General features: G+C 44.7%; 1 protein-coding gene across 1 annotated transcript in view; it reads right to left on the bottom strand.

The window, feature by feature from the left end:
• LOC147010490 (KH homology domain-containing protein 4-like) overlaps nucleotides 1-20,057 on the bottom strand; it is a 105,975-nt gene that overhangs the window by 27,784 nt on the left and 58,134 nt on the right. The window contains exons 3-8 of the mRNA XM_085860246.1: nucleotides 3,855-4,323; nucleotides 3,541-3,636; nucleotides 3,288-3,410; nucleotides 3,097-3,176; nucleotides 2,793-2,839; nucleotides 214-341 (exon numbers count right to left, since the gene is read on the bottom strand). Coding sequence (XP_085716372.1) covers nucleotides 214-341; nucleotides 2,793-2,839; nucleotides 3,097-3,176; nucleotides 3,288-3,410; nucleotides 3,541-3,636; nucleotides 3,855-4,323 — 943 coding nt within the window. The remainder of the gene's footprint in view (nucleotides 1-213; nucleotides 342-2,792; nucleotides 2,840-3,096; nucleotides 3,177-3,287; nucleotides 3,411-3,540; nucleotides 3,637-3,854; nucleotides 4,324-20,057) is intronic.

Here is a 20,057-nt window from a genome sequence, read left to right as displayed (position 1 = left end):
AAAAATAAAAAGAAAGCTGATGTCTGGTGGGGGTAATGGTGATGAGAGGGGAGAAGAAAACAAACCATCGTTTCGATATTTGTTTAGCCTTTGGAATTATTGACAGAAATAGATTTGGAATTGGCCAACCCTCCTTCAGCAACTTGTTGAGAAACATAATTGGAGGGATGCTGTGATTATGTGAAGTGAAGGTGAACTTAGAAGGCTCCTTACCACGGGCTGTGCAGTGGACAAAGTGGGTATGACAGGTGGAGGTAAAGGTGGAATCGAGTTGAGAATGGGGAGAGTGGAAGCCATTGGAGGCTGGAGTAGAGGAGTCGGCAGCAACGCAGTGAAGGCAGCTGGAGGTTGTGGAACAATGGTAGGCAAAGCTACAACAGGTGTGGTAAGCAAAAATTCCTCTTCATTTTCCAAGGGTTCTAGCTATTCTGTCCTTTCTGCAAACAAGCTTGCGAACCAATCCTCAAACTGCTTGATTCAGTAAAATAGTAACATGTGGTTATGTGCCAAAGAAACAATTTTCCTTTAAACAGTAACATCAAAATGCGATGCCTCTTGTGACAAAAGTAAAATAAAAAAAAGTTAAACAAGTACCGAAGTATCTTTTTGAACTGGCCGGATTCAACCGATATGTCACCGTATGCACCGTCAAAGTTGTAAATATTGTTGTGGTTACCAAATTCGCAAACCACCATTCAGGTCCCTTAGGTGAGATATCTCGGTAAGTACATGTGTAGTTAGGCCCAAACCCGTTGTCTAGTGGGAATACATGTCATTTATGCGTGCTGCGACTCTTCAGGATAGCCGTTTTTCTTTTACTATCTTTATTTTGGACCAACCGCCATTGTTACCACCACCAGTCACAACATCAACCACCAACCACAACCACCGCTTCACCACAACCGCCACGACCTTCACGCCACACCTCGCAACCGTCGCATCGCCACCGTTCTTGCGCCGCCTGTGGGTACCGGTGTTGGACTCGTGCAGGGCGCGCGCCGAACAGCGTGTTCAAAATCACGGATTTTGTGCTTCAAAAACGGATCAAAAACGACACACGCCCACTTTTTGCCGTCCAATCGGTGAGCGAGGGGCGATTTGGCCCCGCCTCCAGGGCGTTGGAGGGCGATCGATATATGCAAATTTATGGATCAAAAAGCATTCACGCCCACTTTTTCTCGGGCCAATGGGGAGCGAGGTGAAAGGTCGAAGGGAGGGGGTCAAAGATGAGAGGGCGAAGCTACGGGGCTGATAAAAAGCGACCGTGTTCGTCAGTCCAGAGAGTAGGAGAGTAGGAGAGTCCAGTGAGTAGGAGAGTCGAGAGGGAACAGAGAGTCAAGACTTCGCGGGCGGTGGAGTTGGCAAGAAGGAGCTGGTCGTCGTGTGCGTTGGAGTCGGAACGGAGGGGACGGAGCTGTGGAGAGGCGGCGAGGGCAGACGAGGGGGTGCTCGCGTCGTGCAGGGAGCCGCACCCCAGGGAGGCCGACAGCGCGACCTGGCCGAGGTGGAGACGCTCGTCGCGGGGCAATAAAAATCCTCTATACCCCGAGCATCAGCAACCCCCTCCTGTTTCCCCCCGCGCTGAGATAGTGCGACCAAGGGGGCCCCTTTCCCACCCCCCTACCAGACACTGCCCGCGAGGCCCGCGGAGTTGAGGCACCATCGCCGCTCCGCGTCTCATCACCAGACGGGTAGGCCCGACCCGGTCTCGGCCTCAGGCCCTCCTCATCCTTGAGGGTATTCTTTTCTTTGGTTTTGGGTATGTGTTGTCGGCGCCGTCTGTGAAGTAAAATTGTATAAGTGTTGCCGTGTGCTCGTGTAATCGGTATTAGATCTGCATTGTCGCATTTGCTTTTTGTGTAAATTGCATTGTGTTTTTCTTTTCTGTGTGCATTTGGTGGAATTGTATATGTGTGCTTCCCGTGTGCCGCGAATAAATGTGCTTTGTGTTGAACTGTTTCCCGCTTCGCTTCGTCATTTCCTTCATTGAATCCTCATCTTGCTTCACGTAAAGGGTTGGTAGTGGGCTGAATACGCCCGATAATTAATCGAACCGTCGAGGTCGACGATAACACCGCTCGGTTATTCTGATAGTACGGAACGGGTCGCTTAAGTGGCCCGTGTCCGAAGTCGACCTGCGGCGAGGTGCGATCGCCTGGTCTACCCTCCGCGTGGGTACTTAGGTAGGTCGAATTTGGCGAGCAACCCTATCCCACGCGGGGGCTGATTGGCTCGATCGCGGTGAGACCGAAAGGTCCACCCGTGACTGGTTCCCGGCGTTAGTCCGAGAGGGTCACGACTGGATTGTCCGTCCGGTGGGCGACGTGCCGCGATTCGAGTTACGTGGCCGTTCGCACGCCGGCGGGCGCGAATCCGCAACAATATTATCATATAGGAAGGAGGTTTCCTTTCCTTCCTGAAAGTCCCTGTAGTACCATTGTGTGTACTCCATGTACCCTGCCCCATCCCTCTCCCTTACACAGATCTCTTATTGTCTCTGTTCCCCACTATTTTGTGCTTCACCCTCCCACCCCTCGTCTCCTGCCTTGCTATACGGTTCTGTGTATTAGCTCTTATGTGAGCCGTGACATGGTATCCAAAAATAATAATAATAAAATGTGAGCTGTGTCTTAGCAAGGATACAACCTCCCCCGCCACTCCACCCAAGTAACATTTGCTCCATATTTATACCTCGAGGCAGAAAGGGAATCGTTATCCAACCCGATAAACATGATGGTGTACCGAATGGAGCAACTCACACACATGACGGAGTCAGATACGTGGCCACTTACTGTTCACGTCCTGCGTTTGGCAAAGAAGCACAGGTTTATTCACGCTTCTGAACAAAACAGAAAGGGGTGATGGTGGAAGGTTGGGGAGGGGGGTGGGTGGGGCATTTAATAAAGGAGTGACAATCTTGAGAATTACCATCAGCCTGCATTAGGTATAATAGCAAATGCAGGGTGATGTAACTCTTCCACAAGATTCTAACATCTGCACAAAAGGAATACATTATAAAATAAATAATGTACACAGCATAGAGACAAAGTAAGAATTTTTTTGCAGCAAGACAAAAACAGAGCAGAAATTTTTTACCCTGCTCCGAGACGCATTGCTTCTTCAGGTGAGACTTGGCTGGCATGGCTCATGACGGGCACGCCAGTCATTTTGTCAATCTGGTAATAATTAAAATAAATAAATCAAGGAATTCAAATACCAAATCTGCTTAAGTGCAGAAGCACACAGGGCTCACAACAAAATCAAACTCCTAATCTACTCCGCACTACCTGCCCCATAACAAGGGTGTTGCTGCAGGACAGTGGAATGCCGGTGGTGGCCATTTCGGTCACAGTAGGTGCAGCACCTACTGCAGACAATGAGGCTTTCGAAAGATCCACAGCCATGGTGGACTGCACACCAACGAGAACAAGTCAACTCCTTCAATGGACTTCAATGCACCAATCTCCTTGCCATATACATTAAAAAAGCACCTTTTTGCACTTGCACAGTACAAAGCACTCACAAAACACCAACACTTACTGAGAGAGCTGGGTTTCGCAGCTTCGCCCGGGCGAGCAGCGAAGCATTGATACGTGCGGCAGCCAGAGCGGCAGCTTCCATCGCTCCGCTCGGAGCCTGTACAAGGGAAAGTTCTTAATTTCTGTCCTTTTAAAGACAAGTCCACTGAAATATTTATGCCTCTAAATGATGCTGTGAAAGGTGGGGTGGGAAGGGGGAGGGTGGGGGCAGAGGAGGGTGGGTAGTGAAAATTGCATAACAAGAAATGGCACTAATAACCATAGTATATAAAGCTAATAATTTTGATGAGATAACAAAACACATTTGAGACACACCTGTGACTGTGTTGCAGGCCGTGGAATTAGTATTGGATTTCGCTGTATTGGAGACGGAGCAGGAACTTGAGTTGGCAGGCCCACATTTGACATAAGTGTTGTGCCAATGACAGGTGGGGGAATTAAAGGTGCAGTCAAAAGGGGGTTTGGAACGAGTGGAATCGGCAGCATCGGGAGAGCAGTGTTGGTGGTTTGGTGCAGACCTGTTGGTACGAGAGCAGAGGGTGAAATGTTTGGCACCGGGGTGGGACAGATGGCCGTGGAGGTGACTGGGTGTGCAGTAATGGGAATGAGTGAAGATGACGGTCGGAGCAACCCAGCCAAAAGGTTACTAAGAGGGATTGGCTGCATCATCGGGCTTGAAGAGTGGAGAGTGGAGGTGGTGGGAAGAGAGGCAACATTGGGCTGGACATTGTTCCCGCCAGACACAGCTGCCTCAGTTCCAGGCTGGTCCCATTTACTCCGTCGGCTGCAAAAGCATGAACATCAAGAAGCAATATTAAAACTATACTGAGACAGGCTTGTACTTCTGAAAATAACAGTGCACTGTAATCAATTTGCTGTTCAATTAGAAACTATTTTTTTGTCGAAATGCTTAAAATTGCACATCATGTGTTATACCAATCACTTCATTAATTCTGGAGAGTAAATATCTTTACACACCTGTTCCCCTAAAGGCCCGGTCACACATTGACGTTTTAGCCAACGTATGCCGATTTTTGAATTTTTTTTCTAAAACGCTGGCACACGTTGAATACGTTATGGGTAAGTTTTGATAACATTGAGAGCACGCTGAAAAACACTGCCATACGTCGTTGTACGTTGGCTTTAAACGTTGTACTTTTTGGTTGTCCTCAAATTTTTGCATGCTTGAAATTTCACGACGTTTGCCGGCGTATGACTCACACGTTCCGCTACGCTGGCTACAAGTTGTATGCACGGTCTGCGATCGTTGACAGACGTCAACACATGCTACTTGTAAGTTAATCATAAGTTGAGACACGCCGAGGTAATGTTTAGCGTACCCGAAACTTATTTCTAACCTATGATTAACGTGTTGTTGGCACGTTACGCGATCGTTGCCACACGTCGACAGACGTTACTTTTAAGTTACTCATAGGCTGAAAGACGTCGGTATAATGGATCGTCCTTGCGTCAGCGTCCACGGCCACGGCCAGGACACTTATTTGCAGCATTCTTCAAACTTTTCTTCGGCATGACGAGGATGTTCACACTTCGATGTCTAGCTTGGCTATGATTCCAATTGTCCATCGGCAGCGTCTATTTAAAACAGTCGAGTTTGAGCGTTTTAACACGTTCAGAAGAAACGCTTCAAATTTCCAAAGTTGGTGGACCTTGAGAGCTCTGAGGAAATATATGGGGGGCAGATCACAGACACAGCAAGGGGGGGGGGGGCAAGGCTGGTGAGGAGACAGTAGAAGACAGAAAGACCACCGATCTGCCTCCAGTGAGAGGCCCAAAGACTCTGCCTCATCGTGGGAGATACCAATGATCCTAAATGCCTTGCGTTTAGTTTCCACAGTTTCATGTGGACACCTGCTTAGTTTAGGTTTCCACAGTTAAATGCCTTGTTTCCACAGCGTCAAGCCAAGATAGGTGAGAGGAAGGAGCACCAGTCCAGAGGCGGAAGCAGTACTCCATCAGGCTGCGGACAAAAGCTTTGTAATTGGTTAGAAGCTCAGGTGTGCCAAGGAAGGACTTTGCACGACGGAGAATGCCCAGTCGGCAACTGGCTTTGAAGGCCAACTTGGAAATGTGGCTTTCCCAGGAAAGATCGTGACAGATAGTGAGACCCAAAAGCTTAAATGAAAGGACTTCTTCATGGAGATTGTTGAGAAAGTAGATTGGGGCGGGGGGTGGAGGGGGGTTCCAGATGGTCCTTTCAGAGAGCCATGGTGAGAGTCTGAGATTTGTCAGGATTGAAAGACATGTTCCACATGTTGAACCAGCTTGTGGATTTATCCAGGTCTGCAGAGAGTGAAGAGATTGCTGCCTGCCGATCAGAGGGATGAGAGATGGTACGTCAGTGTGTGGAGTCATCAGCAAAGAGATAGAGGATTTTCCAGAGAATATGAGAGATCATTGATGAAAACCAGAAAAAACACAGGGCCAAGAACACTGCCTTGAGGAACTCCAGCCTTGATGGGAAGAGGAGATGAGAGAACTCCATTAAGGGCCAGGTGTTGACTGCGACAGGAGAGGAAGTCCATGAGCCATGAGTGGAGATTGCCTTGGATACCGTCAGAAGAAAAATTGGAAAATTTAAAATGGTTGGTTTGGTTAGCAAATGGAAAATTTAAAAGGGCACGAAAAGGAAACTGCTTTTGAATCTCAAAAAGTACGTTCATTCTAATCGATGTCATACCAGCGATCACGCATGGTGGCAAAACATGGTCTCTTATGGAGACAATTGAACAAAATTGGATCACCTGCTATGTGCCCTTTTTGTCACGAGCCACTGAAAGATGGCTTCGCATAACCAAATAAGATGAGAACTAGAACGGCACTCTTCGACGACGTAACTTCGACCGATATGCCTCTGCCCACATTAAATAATTATAACTACTTGTACAAAGTTTGATTTAAATCCCTTCAGCTGTTCTCAAGTATCATGTTTTTAACCGACATGACCTCTGACATTTCGATGACGAAATCAAATCAGTTCATCTTTGCATCATAAAATATGCTTCCTCTGAAGAGAACCCGTCCCCAGTGACAAGAAAAGTTTAAGTTAATCTATCAATTTAAATAATATTTAATGGACTTTAAAAAAGGTCAATTGTGTTGCACTCTTGGTTTTGCTCAGAATCAAAGCTCTAAGATACTTCTACCACCCACCACAAAATGGTGGTGTAACAAAGAGTGGCAGAGGTTGTATTTGTCTAAAAAGAGGGCAAAATATTGTTACGGTTCTAGGAACCATATGCATACAAACATACAGTTGTCCCGAAGTTAGTTATGCCATTAGTATATGTGCAGATAGATCCCTCCCTTGTGTGTAGTGGGAAAGCAAAAGGGGTGCGTGCGATGTTTTTTTAGTTGGATTAATAAATCATTTTCTCCTCTTTTATTTTATTTCTCCTGTTGTTGGAGCCGCAGTACCTTCCTCTCGCTTTCTACTCTCGTTTGGGCTGGACAAGCGCTTCACCGCCTACTCGCCTAACCAGCGACTCATTTTTAGAGGCAAAATTTTGCAGTAGTTCCTTCTTGGCGTGTCCTCAAACGCATGGAGTGGGCGAGCTTGTCGGTCTGGCCGAAATCCCACCCAGAAAGGGCGGACCCCAAAAAGGCCCTGTCCAATCGGGACGGACGACGACGTCAGCTTCGCCAAGGCCCCTCCCTCCCCACCCAGGGGGATCTATAAAGTACGAAAAGATCCTCAGAGGAGAGTTGAGTGCTTGGAGTTCGTGGAGCTCGTAGTTGGATTTGAGGGATCGTTTTGTGGGGGTGGTTGAGTTGGTGGAAGGGTCTTGAGAAAGAAAGAAGGAAGGTCATTAGTTCTTTGGTGGTCGGAGAGTTTGGTGGGTTCGTTGGCGTTGTTGCTAAGTGTCTACCCACGTCTCGCCTCGGCGGCCCGCGCTCTCCACTCAAGCTCCTTCACGGACACGAACTCCACACGTACGGTTGTGGCTGACAAACTCAACCTTTGTCAGGTGCCACACCATGGAGCATTCCTTCCCCCGAGGCTCTCAGGTACTGAGAACTGCGACCTCAACTCCCTCCCATTCCGAACTGTGAAAGGTCCCCTTTTCTTTTAATTGGGTTTATTTTGTCTGAGTGTGTGGCGCCTGTCCTTTAAGTAAATGGTATTAGATTTTTGATGATTTTAATTGTTGCTTGTATTAATCTCGCGCAAGTCTGCACTGTGTCCACTTTTATAAGTTGCTGTAAAAATTGTCGCACTACATCTCTCTCTTCTCCCCCCTGCGCAACACACCCAATAAACCTTTTTATGTGTCACATGACTTTCCTCGCCTTAGTGTAAATAAATGTTGGTAGAAATGTTCCCAGTTCGTTTTGGTCTTTTCCTTCATTGGTCCAGCATGGTTCGGATCTGAGTTTAGCCAAGTCTTTATCCCCGATAATCTGTTCATTCAAGCCGGTACGTCCTTGGCAGTTCCACTCGACTGCATCCGATCCAGAGTTGATAGTTGGTACTCTACCGTAGTTGGTAGAGTGATCCGGTTCGGGCAAGGCCTATCGAGGGCGTGGTTCCCCGGTAGTCGAAACCGCGTGATTAATTAGGTAAACTGATTACACCTGGCAGGAAGACCCTACGCTACACGGTTGAGGTATTGGCGTCCACGGTCGGTTAAGCGACCTGCCGCATCACGGAATTATCCGTGAACGACGGCCTACAACTCTGGGAGTCTGGTGGGAGACGACGTAACTTCACCCACCTAGTGGTCGTTCTCGCCACCGGACCCCGGCCCGCAACAATATCCTGGTTAGGAAACAATATTTGATATCAACAAAACTCATGCTTGTTCTCCCGTCATTTCAAAAGAGAATGTTGAACTTTTCAATGCAGCGTGAGAAGCGCCTGTCATAAACAGGAGACAGACGAACGTACGGACAGACATCATGGTTCAAAATATATAATGGATGACTTCCCTTCCAAGAAACTTCAACACAGAAAGACACCATTCGACCCATGAAGCCTGTGCAATGGTTGCCAACCTATGACTTTTTTGTATACACCATCAAGGCTCGTGGAAGAGCTAGAACACTAAATGGATCACGACACAACAAGACAAAAGGAACAGTAGTGAGGGTACGGGGTACACCAACAGTGGAGTTGAATGACAAACACAGAGGGAGAAATGGACAAACAATGGGGTGGACAGGATGGACACCAAAGAAAACTTCTTCCTTTCCCCCCAAATTACATTACGGGTGATGTCAGTTGTGGTCAAGTTTCTTTGAAATCGTGTGTGTAGTTTTGGAGAAGAGAGAAAATACCTATTTTAGAAGGTCAACCCACCCCTGTAGACCCCTTTAATGAGGGCAGATTTTGATGTTGTCGATACACTTTGGTACATCGCGGGTGACGAAAGTTGTGGTGAAGTTTCATCAAAGTCCTGCGTGCAGTTTCGATGAAGAGAGCAAATACTTATTGTGGGGGGTTCAACCCCCTCACCACCCATAGACCCCCTTGATGAGCGCAGATTTTTATGCGGTCAATACATCTTCACTAGGCGTCATATATGAAGCTTGTGGCTGAAATTCATCAAAATCATGTGTTTGGTTCAAGTGATCATGACTGAAGCGTTTACTGGCTGACTCACTCACTCACTCACCTACAGACACTGCTTGATCGCATAAGCTCACCTGACGAAAGTCCAGGTGAGCTAAAAATTGTACATGCTGCTTCCAAGCTTGACACAGCATTTAGAGGATAGATTGTGGTCAAACCCCATGGCTTGGCATCTTTTGAGGTTATGGAAGGGGGGGAGAGGGGCATGAGGGGGAGATTTCTCCCCCAAAAAATTACTTTATTTTTTTGTTTGGAAAAGTAATTTTGTGAATTGTAAAGGTTTGTTTTGTCAATAAACGGATAAATAGAATCATGTCCCATACCAGGGATTTTCCGCTTCACTTTGGATCGTGTGCTACTTGCACAAGTAGAACGGCACTCGGTAGAAAGCATACCTCTGCCAGGCTGAACAGTTTAGGTTTTGTATCCCACTGATAGGTCGGATGTGAATTTGGACCTGAACCAAAATCTAATCGGCTTGTTCTTTTCACCAAACCAACTCATCCAGAAAGTTTCGTCCGAATCCGTCCACAACTTTTTGAGATATGCTATACTGTATATCATTTTTGGCCCTATCTCTCAATGGTGAAGAATCACTTGAAAAATTCTGGTGTCTGCATCTTCACCAAAATATAATCAATTGGTCTTTGTCACACACCCAACCTCTCCAGCAAGTTTCGTCCAAATCAGTCTCCAACTTCTTGAGATATCCTGCTCACAGACAGACAGACAGACAGAGACATGGGTGGAAACATAACCTCAGTCCACTTTTTTGATGGAAGTAATCAAGAGTCTGTTCACAAAACAGGTGTGGATGATCAAAAATACTGAGATTGCTGCACATAATGGGTTTTCATCAGAAGCCGTCGAGCGTCGGAGCTCTGGTGGTTTGTCAGCTTATCTACCACTGGCTACTTGCCTCATGTTTGTTTTCACACAGTGAAGTGTATTAAAACCTAGATGTGTTTTGCACTCAATTTAATGAAACAAGGCAACAAACACTGACTTGATCAAAGAAACCCACTGTGATAATTAAGGTTTTGTGATTCATTCCATTCTTGGATTTCCTGTAAAATGATGACGACGAGAAAGAAGCAGTCCACTCTCAAAGGTATGTGCCTTTCAGTCACATGTGGTTGTCGTTATACTCGTCAATCTTAGTGCAGTGAAATAACTCGGTGAAATGCGAAGAAATTGGAAATCACTTAAAACATGTAGAAATGCAAAAAAAATTCAAATATTTCTTTCAAAATGGCCGCTGTGGCGGCCACATTGCACTTTGGACCAAGTCCAAAATCTAATGGAATGGTCCTTGGACCATACCTAATCCGCCCACCAAGTTTTGTCGAAATCCGTCAAAGAGTTTTTCCATAATACTGTTTACAAACAAACAAACAAGCAGTCATAGACTGGTACTTACGAAATCGTCAACTTGACCTCTGACCTTGTCTAATAAAAGCTGTCTCCAGAGAAGGTAGCGACGCAAACCAGAAGTTTCTACGATGATTCTGTTCCAAACCATCAAAAATCGAATGTTTAACCTCACTGTGACCTTGACCATTGACCGATTTTGACCAAAATCTAATCAGCACTAGCCATCACCCTCCTGAATCACGTGGTGTAATTTGACATTGGTAGCTTCTTCCGTTCTCGAGTTATCGTGCCTACAAACAAACAAACAAACAGAAACGGAAGGCATCAATATACTTACGAAAACTTCAGATTTCTTAAGTAACAAACAAACAAAAACGGAAGTCATCAATATACTTAGGAAATCTTTAGATTTCGTAAGTAACAAACACACAAACAGTCATAGACTGGTACTTACGAAATCGTCAACTTGACCTCTGACCTTGTCTAATAAAAGCTGTCTCTCGAGAAGGTAGCGACACAAACCAGAAGTTTCTACGATGATTCTGTACCAAACCATCAAAAAATCGAATGTTTTGGATGTTTGACCTCACTGTGACCTTGACCTTTGACCGATTTTGACCAAAATCTAATCAGCGCCAGCCACCACGCTCCTGCATCACGTGGTGTAATTTGACATTGGTAGATTCTTCCTTTCTCGAGCCTGGTGTTGGCGCAGTGGTTAGGGCAGTGGCTTGGGACCCAAGAGGTCCTGAGTTCAAGCCCCGTTGGGACACTGAATTAATATATATGTATGTATATGTGTATATATGTGTATATATATATATGTATATATAAAACCAAGTCGAAAACACCAGGGGGTTGACTAGGCCTGCCATCCTTCCGAGGTCGGCGAAATGAGCACCAGTTGTACTGGGCCCGGTGTATGCCCTGGTTAGAATAGGTGTACCATATCCCTGTGTGTCGTAAGAGGCGACCAGGGTTGCGTCAGGAAGGGCATCCGGCGTAAAAACCTATACCAAATCATTATGCGGACAACAAAACGAATTTCCATACCGGATCGGTCGAGGCCCGGGTTACCAACGACCGCCACCGGTACCGGTGGTCAGCAGGGTATCAGTGGAAATTGTGCTACTGCTGGGCGAAGGAGGAGAAGGAGACGGGGAAGGCGAGTCCGGAGGCAGTGGGAGAGGGGGAAGGGTAGAAGTGTGGAGGTGAGAGTTGGAACTCTGAATGTTGGGACGATGACTGGCAAAGGGCGAGAGTTGGCTGATATGATGGAGAGAAGAAAGGTGGACATACTGTGTGTACAAGAGACCAAGTGGATGGGGAGTAAGGCGAGGAGCATTGGAGGTGGTTTCAAACTGTTCTACCATGGTGTGGATGGGAGGAGAAATGGTGTCGGGATAATCCTGAAGGAAGATTATGTCAAGAGGGTATTGGAGGTGAGGAGAGTGTCTGACCGAGTGATGAGTGTGAAGTTGGAAATTGAAGGGGTGATGATGAATGTCATGAGTGCATATGCCCCACATATGGGGTGTGAGATGGAATATAAAGAAGATTTCTGGAGTGAGTTAGATGAAGTGGTGGAGAGTGTATCCAAGGATGAAAGAGTGGTGATTGGAGCAGATTTCAATGGACATGTTGGGGAAGGGAATAAAGAGGATGAGGAGGTGATGGGGAGGTACGGTCTCAACAAGAGAAATGTGGAAGGGCAAATGGTGGTAGAGTTTGCAAAAAGAATGGAAATGGCAGTGGTAAATACGTATTTCAAGAAGAAGGAGGAACACAGGGTGACATAAAAGAGTGGAGGAAAGTGCACACAGGTGGATTACATCTTCAGTAGGAGATGCAACCTGAAAGAGATTAGTGACTGTAAGGTTGTGGCAGGGGAGAGTGTAGCTCGACAGCATCGATTGGTGGTCTGTAGGATGACTTTAGAGGTGAGGTTGAGGAAGAGAGTGAGGGCTGAACCAAGGACCAGATGGTGGAAGCTGAAGGAGGAAGACTGTTGCGTGAAATTTAGGGAGGAGGTGAGACAGGCGTTGGATGGTGGTAAAGATGGGTGGGATGATTGGGCAACGACAGCAGAAGTTGTGAGGGAGATAGCTAGGAAGGTACTTGGTGTGACATCTGGACAGAGGAAGGAAGATAAGGAGACTTGGTGGTGGAATGAGGAAGTACAGGAAAGTATAAGGAAGAAGGGGTTGGCGAAAAAGAAGTGGGATAGTCAGAGAGATGAAGAAAGTAGGCAGGAGTACAAGGAGTGGCGTTGAAAAGCAAAAAGAGAGGTGGCAAAGGCCAAGGAAAAGGCATATGACGAGCTGTATGAGAAGTTGGATACAAAAGAAGGGGAAAAGGATTTATACCGATTGGCAAGACAGAGGGACCGAGCTGGGAAGGATGTGCTGCAGGTTAGGGTGATAAAGGACGCAAATGGGAATGTGCTGACGAGCGAGGAGAGTGTGTTGAGAAGGTGGATGGAGTACTTTGAGGAGCTGATGAATGAAGAAAATGAGAGAGAGAAAAGGTTGGAAGAGGTGGAGATAGTGAATCTGGAAGTGGGGTGGATCAGTAAGGATGAAGTGAGGACTGCTATGAAGAAGATGAAAAGTGGAAAGGCGGTTGGCCCAGATGGTATACCAGTGGAGGCATGGAAGTGCTGAGGAGAGATGGCAGTGGGGTTGTTAACCAGATTGTTTAATAAAGTCTTGGAAAGTGAGAGGATGCCGGAGGAGTGGAGATTAAGTGTACTGGTTCCGATTTTCAAGAATAAGGGTGATGTGCAGAGCTGTGGAAATTACAGAGGGATAAAGTTGTTAAGCCACACCATGAAGTTGTGGGAAAGAGTAGTGGAAGCTCGGTTGAGAGGAGAGGTGACGATCTGTGAGCAGCAATATGGGTTTATGCCAGGAAAGAGCACCACTGATGCGATGTTTGCTTTGAGAATGTTGATGGAGAAGTATAGGGAAGGCCAGAAAGAGTTACATTGTGTGTTTGTGGATTTAGAGAAAGCTTATGATAGGGTGCCAAGAGAGGAGTTGTGGCATTGTATGAGGAAGTCGGGAGTGGTGGAGAAGTATGTGAGGATCGTGCAGGATATGTATGAGGACAGTGTGACAGCGGTGAGGTGTGCGGTAGGAATGACGGACCGGTTTAAGGTTAAAGTGGGATTGCACCAAGGGTCGACTCTGAGCCCTTTCCTGTTTGCAATGGTGATGGACAGGTTGACGGACGAGATCAGACTGGAGTCTCCATGGACTATGATGTTCGCGGATGACATCATGATCTGTAGGGAGAGTAGGGAGCAGGCTGAATCGAGCCTTGAGAGGTGGAGGTACGCACTGGAGAGAAGGGGAATGTTAGTCAGTAGGAGTAAGACGGAGTACATGTGCGTAAATGAGAGGGAGGGTGGTGGTATGGTGCAGTTGCAAGGAGTTGAGGTGGGGAAGATGGATTGGTTTAAATACTTGGGATCAACTGTCCAAAGTAATGGAGAGTGTGGGAGAGAAGTGAAAAAGAGAGTGCAGGCAGGATGGAGTGGGTGGAGAAGAGTTGCAGGAGCGATTTGTGACAGAAGGGTAGCTGCAAGAGTGAAGGTGAAAGTATATAAGACGGTAGTGAGACCAGCTATGTTGTATGGTTTGGAGGCGGTGGCACTAACAAAAAGACAGGAAGCGGAGCTGGAGGTGGCAGAGTTAAAGATGCTGCGATTCTCGTTGGGAGTGACGAGGATGGATAGGATAAGAAATGAGTGTATTAGAGGGACAGCGCAGGTAGGACGGTTTGGAGACAAAGTGAGAGAGGCGAGATTGAGATGGTTTGGACATGTGCACAGGAGGGAAACGGAGTATATCGGGAGAAGGATGTTGAAGATGGAGCCGCCAGGCAGGAGGAGAAGAGGAAGGCCAAAGAAGAGGTTCATGGATGCGGTGAGGGCGGACATGCGGGTGGTTGGAGTGTCAATGGAAGATGTGGAGGATAGAGCGAAATGGAGACGGTTGGTCCGCTGTGGCGACCCCTAACGGGAGCAAGCCGAAAGAGGAAGAAGAAGATTCTTCCTTTCTCGAGTTATCATTTTTTGGATGTTTGACCTTACTGTGACCTTTGACCGATTTTGACCAAAATCTAATCAGCACTAGCCATCACCCTCCTGAATCACGTGGTGTAATTTGACATTGGTAGCTTCTTCCGTTCTCGAGTTATCGTGCCTACAAACAAACTAACAAACAAACAAACAAACAAACAAGCAGTCATAGACTGGAACTTGTGAAATCGTCAACTTGACCTCTGACCTTGTCTAATAAAAGCTGTCTCTTGAGAAGGTAGCAACATAAATCAGAAGTTTCTACGATGATTCTGTACCAAACCATCAAAAATCGAATGTTTTGGATGTTTGACCTCACTGTGACCTTAACATTTGACCGATTTTGACCAAAATCTAATAAGCGCGAGCCACCACCACCCTCCTGAATCACGTGGTGTAATTTGACATTGGAAGCTTCTTCCGTTCGAGTTATCTGTACCAAACCATCAAAAATCGAATATTTGACCTCACCGTGACCTTGACCTTTGACCGATTTTGACCCAAATCTAATCAGCACTAGCCATCACCCTCCTGAATCACGTGGTGTAATTTGACATTGGTAGCTTCTTCCGTTCTCGAGTTATCGTGCCTACAAACAAACAAACAGAAACGGAAGGCATCAATATACTTACGAAATCTTTAGATTTCGTAAGTAACAAGCAGTCATAAACTGGTACTTACGAAATCGTCAACTTGACCTCTGACCTCGTCTAATAAAAGCTGTCTCGAGAGAAGGTAGCGATGCAAACCAGAAGTTTCTACGATGATTCTGTACCAAACCATCAAAAATCGTAACGTCGACCGAAGCAAAAATCTCCATTTCTCCACGCAATTATACCTTAACGTAACTCAACACCACCTCTGCTCAAGTGAACTGCACCACGTGGCGACCCGTGACGCGCGAGTGAAATATTTTTTATACGATCTTAAAACGTCTCCAAAACATCCGATTTTATCAGAATTTCGACAACCGAGTTTTAAGCGTCCTAAGCGATCGCAAAAACCGAAGACAAAATTAAAATCGAAGTTAAAACGAACTCGTAACGTCAAGCGAATCAAAAATCTCCATTTCTCCACGCATTTATTTAATATTATTTTATCAAAGTCACAAAACCGTAATATTCGGCCATCCACCAACAATCTTTACATAATCCGACGGCTTAGCGAGTCAGGCATGCAACGATAACCTTTATTGGGATAAAAAATGATTTTAAACACCATCTTTATCGAAAACACTGTCAGCGCGCACACGCAAAACCTTTACGTGATCAACACCGCCTCTGCTCAAATGAACTGCACCACCTGACGACCCGTGACGCGCGAGTGAAATATTTTTTATACAATCTTCTCTTCTACAAAACGTCTCCAAAACATCCGATTTTTACCAGAATTTCGACAACCGAGTTTTAAGCGTCCTAAGCGATCACAAAAACCGAAGACAAAATTAAAAAAAAATTTGACCAAAATCTAATCAGCACTAGCCATCACCCTCCTGAATCACGTGGTGTAATTTGACATTGGTAGCTTCTTCCGTTCTCGAGTTATCGTGCGTACAAACAAACAAACAAACAGAAACGGAAGTCATCAATATACTTACGAAATCTTTAGATTTCGTAAGTAAACAGAAAGGGGTGAAAACAGTAACCTCCGATCTTCGACGGCGGACGTTAATAATCCTAAACAACAATATCCCCCTTCCGCCACGTGGCGGGGGATAAAAACATGGATCACTAGGAGGTGGTGTAATACCCGCTCCATCCACGAAAGAAAAATGATGGTGTCAGTGAATCACTCGCACGATGCCATGTCAACAGATAAAATTGCAAGGAAGAAAACAGGAAGAAAGCAGAAGTCTACACGTTTTATCAGCTAATACATACACACAAGTGATTAAAAAAAATTATGTAAAAGGCTCATTTCGTGTCATTTCAGCCAGGCGTTGCGGTGACCCCCTCAAATTTTTCTGAAAAAAAATCTCAAAGCTACCTTAACCTATATGAGGAAGGTTTGCCAAGTTATATCTCAAAATTCCAAGTAGTGTCCGAGATATGGCCCTACAAACACCCGAGGGGGTGTTTCAATTCTGGCAGTTGCGAGTTGTAGATTTGTATCTGAAGCATTTTTGGAGGGCTCTAAATTCCAGAGTTTTACAAACAGAGTTCTGAAAATTCACACAAATGATGTCTATTAGTGAGGCTTTCAGAACCTGACATCAAAAATGTTCTACTTAAAATACTTTTTAAGATAAGTACTCTTAAAAGTAGTGATTTGTAACATGCAGTCAAAAAAAATTGAGTTTTCAAATTGCTGCCAACAGTCAGTTTATTCATCATGAAGAATTTTGTTGCCCGGTTTACATAATCGAGTGACTGGATCATTTACACAAGAAAAGCGAAACCTTTTGGAGCAAAATCTTGGGTGCTGTAGGTGTCTGAACTTTGCTCCAGACTCAACGACACTGGAATTTACCCCGGTTTTACCCCAAGTGTTCACCATGTTGACAGTTACACAGCTCTTTTAAATTTTTGTCACTTAAAGATACATACATAGACAAACTGTGGTAGAAAATTCAAGAGTTGTTCTCAATCCCTTCTATTTTTAAAAAGGCCCACTATTTAAAAAAAAACAAAAAAACATGTTCGATGAAAGATGTAGAATAAAAGCAATAGGTGTGCTTTTGAAGTGGAAGCCATGCCAAACATTCATAAGTTGGCACCACAATGATCAAATTGTTGTTTTTTGGTCAGAACAAGTATGTGGTTACATTAATTTGGCTCACATTTTTTTTAAGGATATTTTAGTTGAAGGCCGCCGCCAATCTCAACTACAAATTAAGACACATAATGTGATCATAATAATCACCATTATAAATATTCATTTGAATATCTAATTGTTTTTATACTTAGTGTACATTGTACGAAAGTCTACATCTATTTGTAAATGTAGGTACAATATCTGATTCAACTTTTTTTTCCATAATTTCATATCAAATTGTTTGGACAAATGTACTTGGATCCATTGTACAAAGTGAACAGTTATTATTTTCATAATTGCCAGGATATAATAAAATGTAACAATGAGCATTGGGAGTTACTACAGTGCTGTGTATTAGGTTAAAGCCGAAATAAGATAGAGTTGTGCTTCATGCCTAACTTTGGAAATGATTTTGGTGCACTTCTTTAAGCTTTCATAAACTGATTTATATATTGTTAGATTCCACTTAAGTCATACTTCCTTACAATATCTTTATTTTTTCAATATGTTTGTTGGTAAAAATTTGTTTTAAAAAAAGTAGCTTTTGGGACTGCAGAATCATTAGAAATTGATGCATTAAAAAAAAAATGTTTAAAAATAGAAGGGATTGAGAACAATTTGAATTTTCTACCACAGTTTGCCTATGTATGTGCCTTTAAGTGACAAAAATTTAAAAGAGCTGTGTAACTGTCAACATGGTGAACAGTTGGGGTAAATTTCAGTGTCGTTGAGTCTGGAGCAAAGTCCAGACACCTATAGCACCCAAGATTTTGCTCCAAAAGGTTTCAGTTTTCTTATGTAAATGATCCAGTCACTAAATTATGTAAATCAGGCAACAAAATTCTTCATGCTGAATAAACTGACTGTTGGCAGCAATTTGAAAACTCAAAATTTTTTGACTGCATGTTACAAATCATGACTTTTGAGAGTACTTCTCTTAAAAAGTATTTTAAGTAGAACATTTTTGATGTCAGATTCTGAAAGTCTCACTAATAGACACCATTTGTGTGAATTTTCAGAACTCTTTGTAAAACTCTGGAATTTAGAGCCCTCCAAAAATGCTTCAGATACAAATCTGCAACTCGCAACTGCCAGAATTGAAACACCCCTAGGGTGTTTGTAGGGCCATATCTTAGACACTACTTGGAATTTTGAGCGATAACTTGGCAAACTTTCCTCATATATGTTAAGGTAGCTTTGATAATTTTTTCAGGAAAATCTGAGGGGGTCACCGCAAAATATCTTTTTTTTTGGGCTGATTTGACACGGAATGACCCAAAAGGATGTAGGGATTTATGCCAAAGAGCGTGTACACAAGATAGGGGTGGTCACAAGAAATATGGGATGATCGAAGTGAGGTATTCTGCCCAGAATGCTCGGTGCGCATTCAGAGAAACCCCTAGAAACATTGATGTCCAGGGCATCATGAAGTATATGCTGTGTGAAATGTTGGTGTCCGGGACATCATGAAGCATGTGGTGTGTGAAAGGTTGGTGTCCGGAGCATCATGAAGTATATGGTGTGTGCGAGATGAGGATTGTTACCTAAAATGGCTCCCAAAGCTTTCTCTGAGAAAAAGGGCTGTGCCTCTGCAAAACTAAAGCATTGGAGAACTTTCTCAGCTCACGGAAAGGGCAGCTGCCCGTACTGCAAACTCCAGACTACGTGGGTCAGCGCAAGGCCTGAGCATGTACTGCACAAAACCCCGACGAATCCCGACCAGTGAATGAACTTTGAACCTTGCGGGAGTGCCTCCTGTGAACATGGCAGGCTTGGTGATTTATTTAATGGACGTGTGTAATTGTAAAGACGATGATGTGCATTATTACCAAGTAAAGGTAAACTTTTTGACAAAGGACATCTTTGCAACATGAAAATACACAAAGCTTGTGTGACTAGATTGGGAGCTTCTGAATACCGATGGGAAGGACATATCTGGGGCTTGTGAATGCACAGGGCAAGTTAAAAAATCTTTAAAATATGTGTGTGTGTGTGTGTGTGTTGCTGTTGGCTGCTATCTCCAGACGTGGGTGGATTTCAGGAGTCGCTTGTATGAACAAGAAATGGTACAAACTTGGCACCTCTCATCCATGGATATTTCTCGTATTATCACGCGTCAAATTTGTATCTAGGGACATAATAATTATGGTTAACTAATTTGAAATTGCCACCCTTTCGTTTAAATGCAAAATAACATCCCCCAGTGAGTGACACACTTAAAGGGGGGAGCAGTCCATCCACTGTGCTTCTTCACCGCAGAGTATGCCACCCTCCTCCCTCCAACCCACAAACAGAGGAACTCCTGGGTGGAACCCAAAGTGGCTGGACCATCTACACATCTCTAAATCGCCTGAATACCAAAGTAGGCAGATGTAAGGCCAGCGTGGTCAAATGAGGATCAGCACAAGGTCATGACATCTGTAACTGTTGGGAAAGGCAAACCATTGCCCTTCAATGCACCCAGCAATGGAGGGACTGCATTTGACGTTATGCCAGGACAAAAAGAACTGTTTGACACAAAACAAATTTGTGCAAGAAATCAAACAAAAAGTTGCCTTCATTGGAGTCCTGTTTGTTTATTCCCTTGCTTATTATGTCAAATTGTTAACCCCATTCAGTGTGTTGATCAAATCCACCTTTAATACATTATGCATTTATAGGAACAAAAGGAATCTTTTTTTGAAGTAACACAACCTGTTCTAATCGTAGCGAC

The sequence above is a fragment of the Eptatretus burgeri genome, chromosome 16, assembly GCF_056783735.1.
Source record: "Eptatretus burgeri isolate ZD-2024b chromosome 16, Ebu_testis_v1, whole genome shotgun sequence".
Lineage (NCBI taxonomy): Eukaryota > Metazoa > Chordata > Myxini > Myxiniformes > Myxinidae > Eptatretus > Eptatretus burgeri.
The sequence above is the reverse complement of the archived record's forward strand: the minus strand, read 5'-3'. Positions and strand labels throughout refer to the sequence as shown.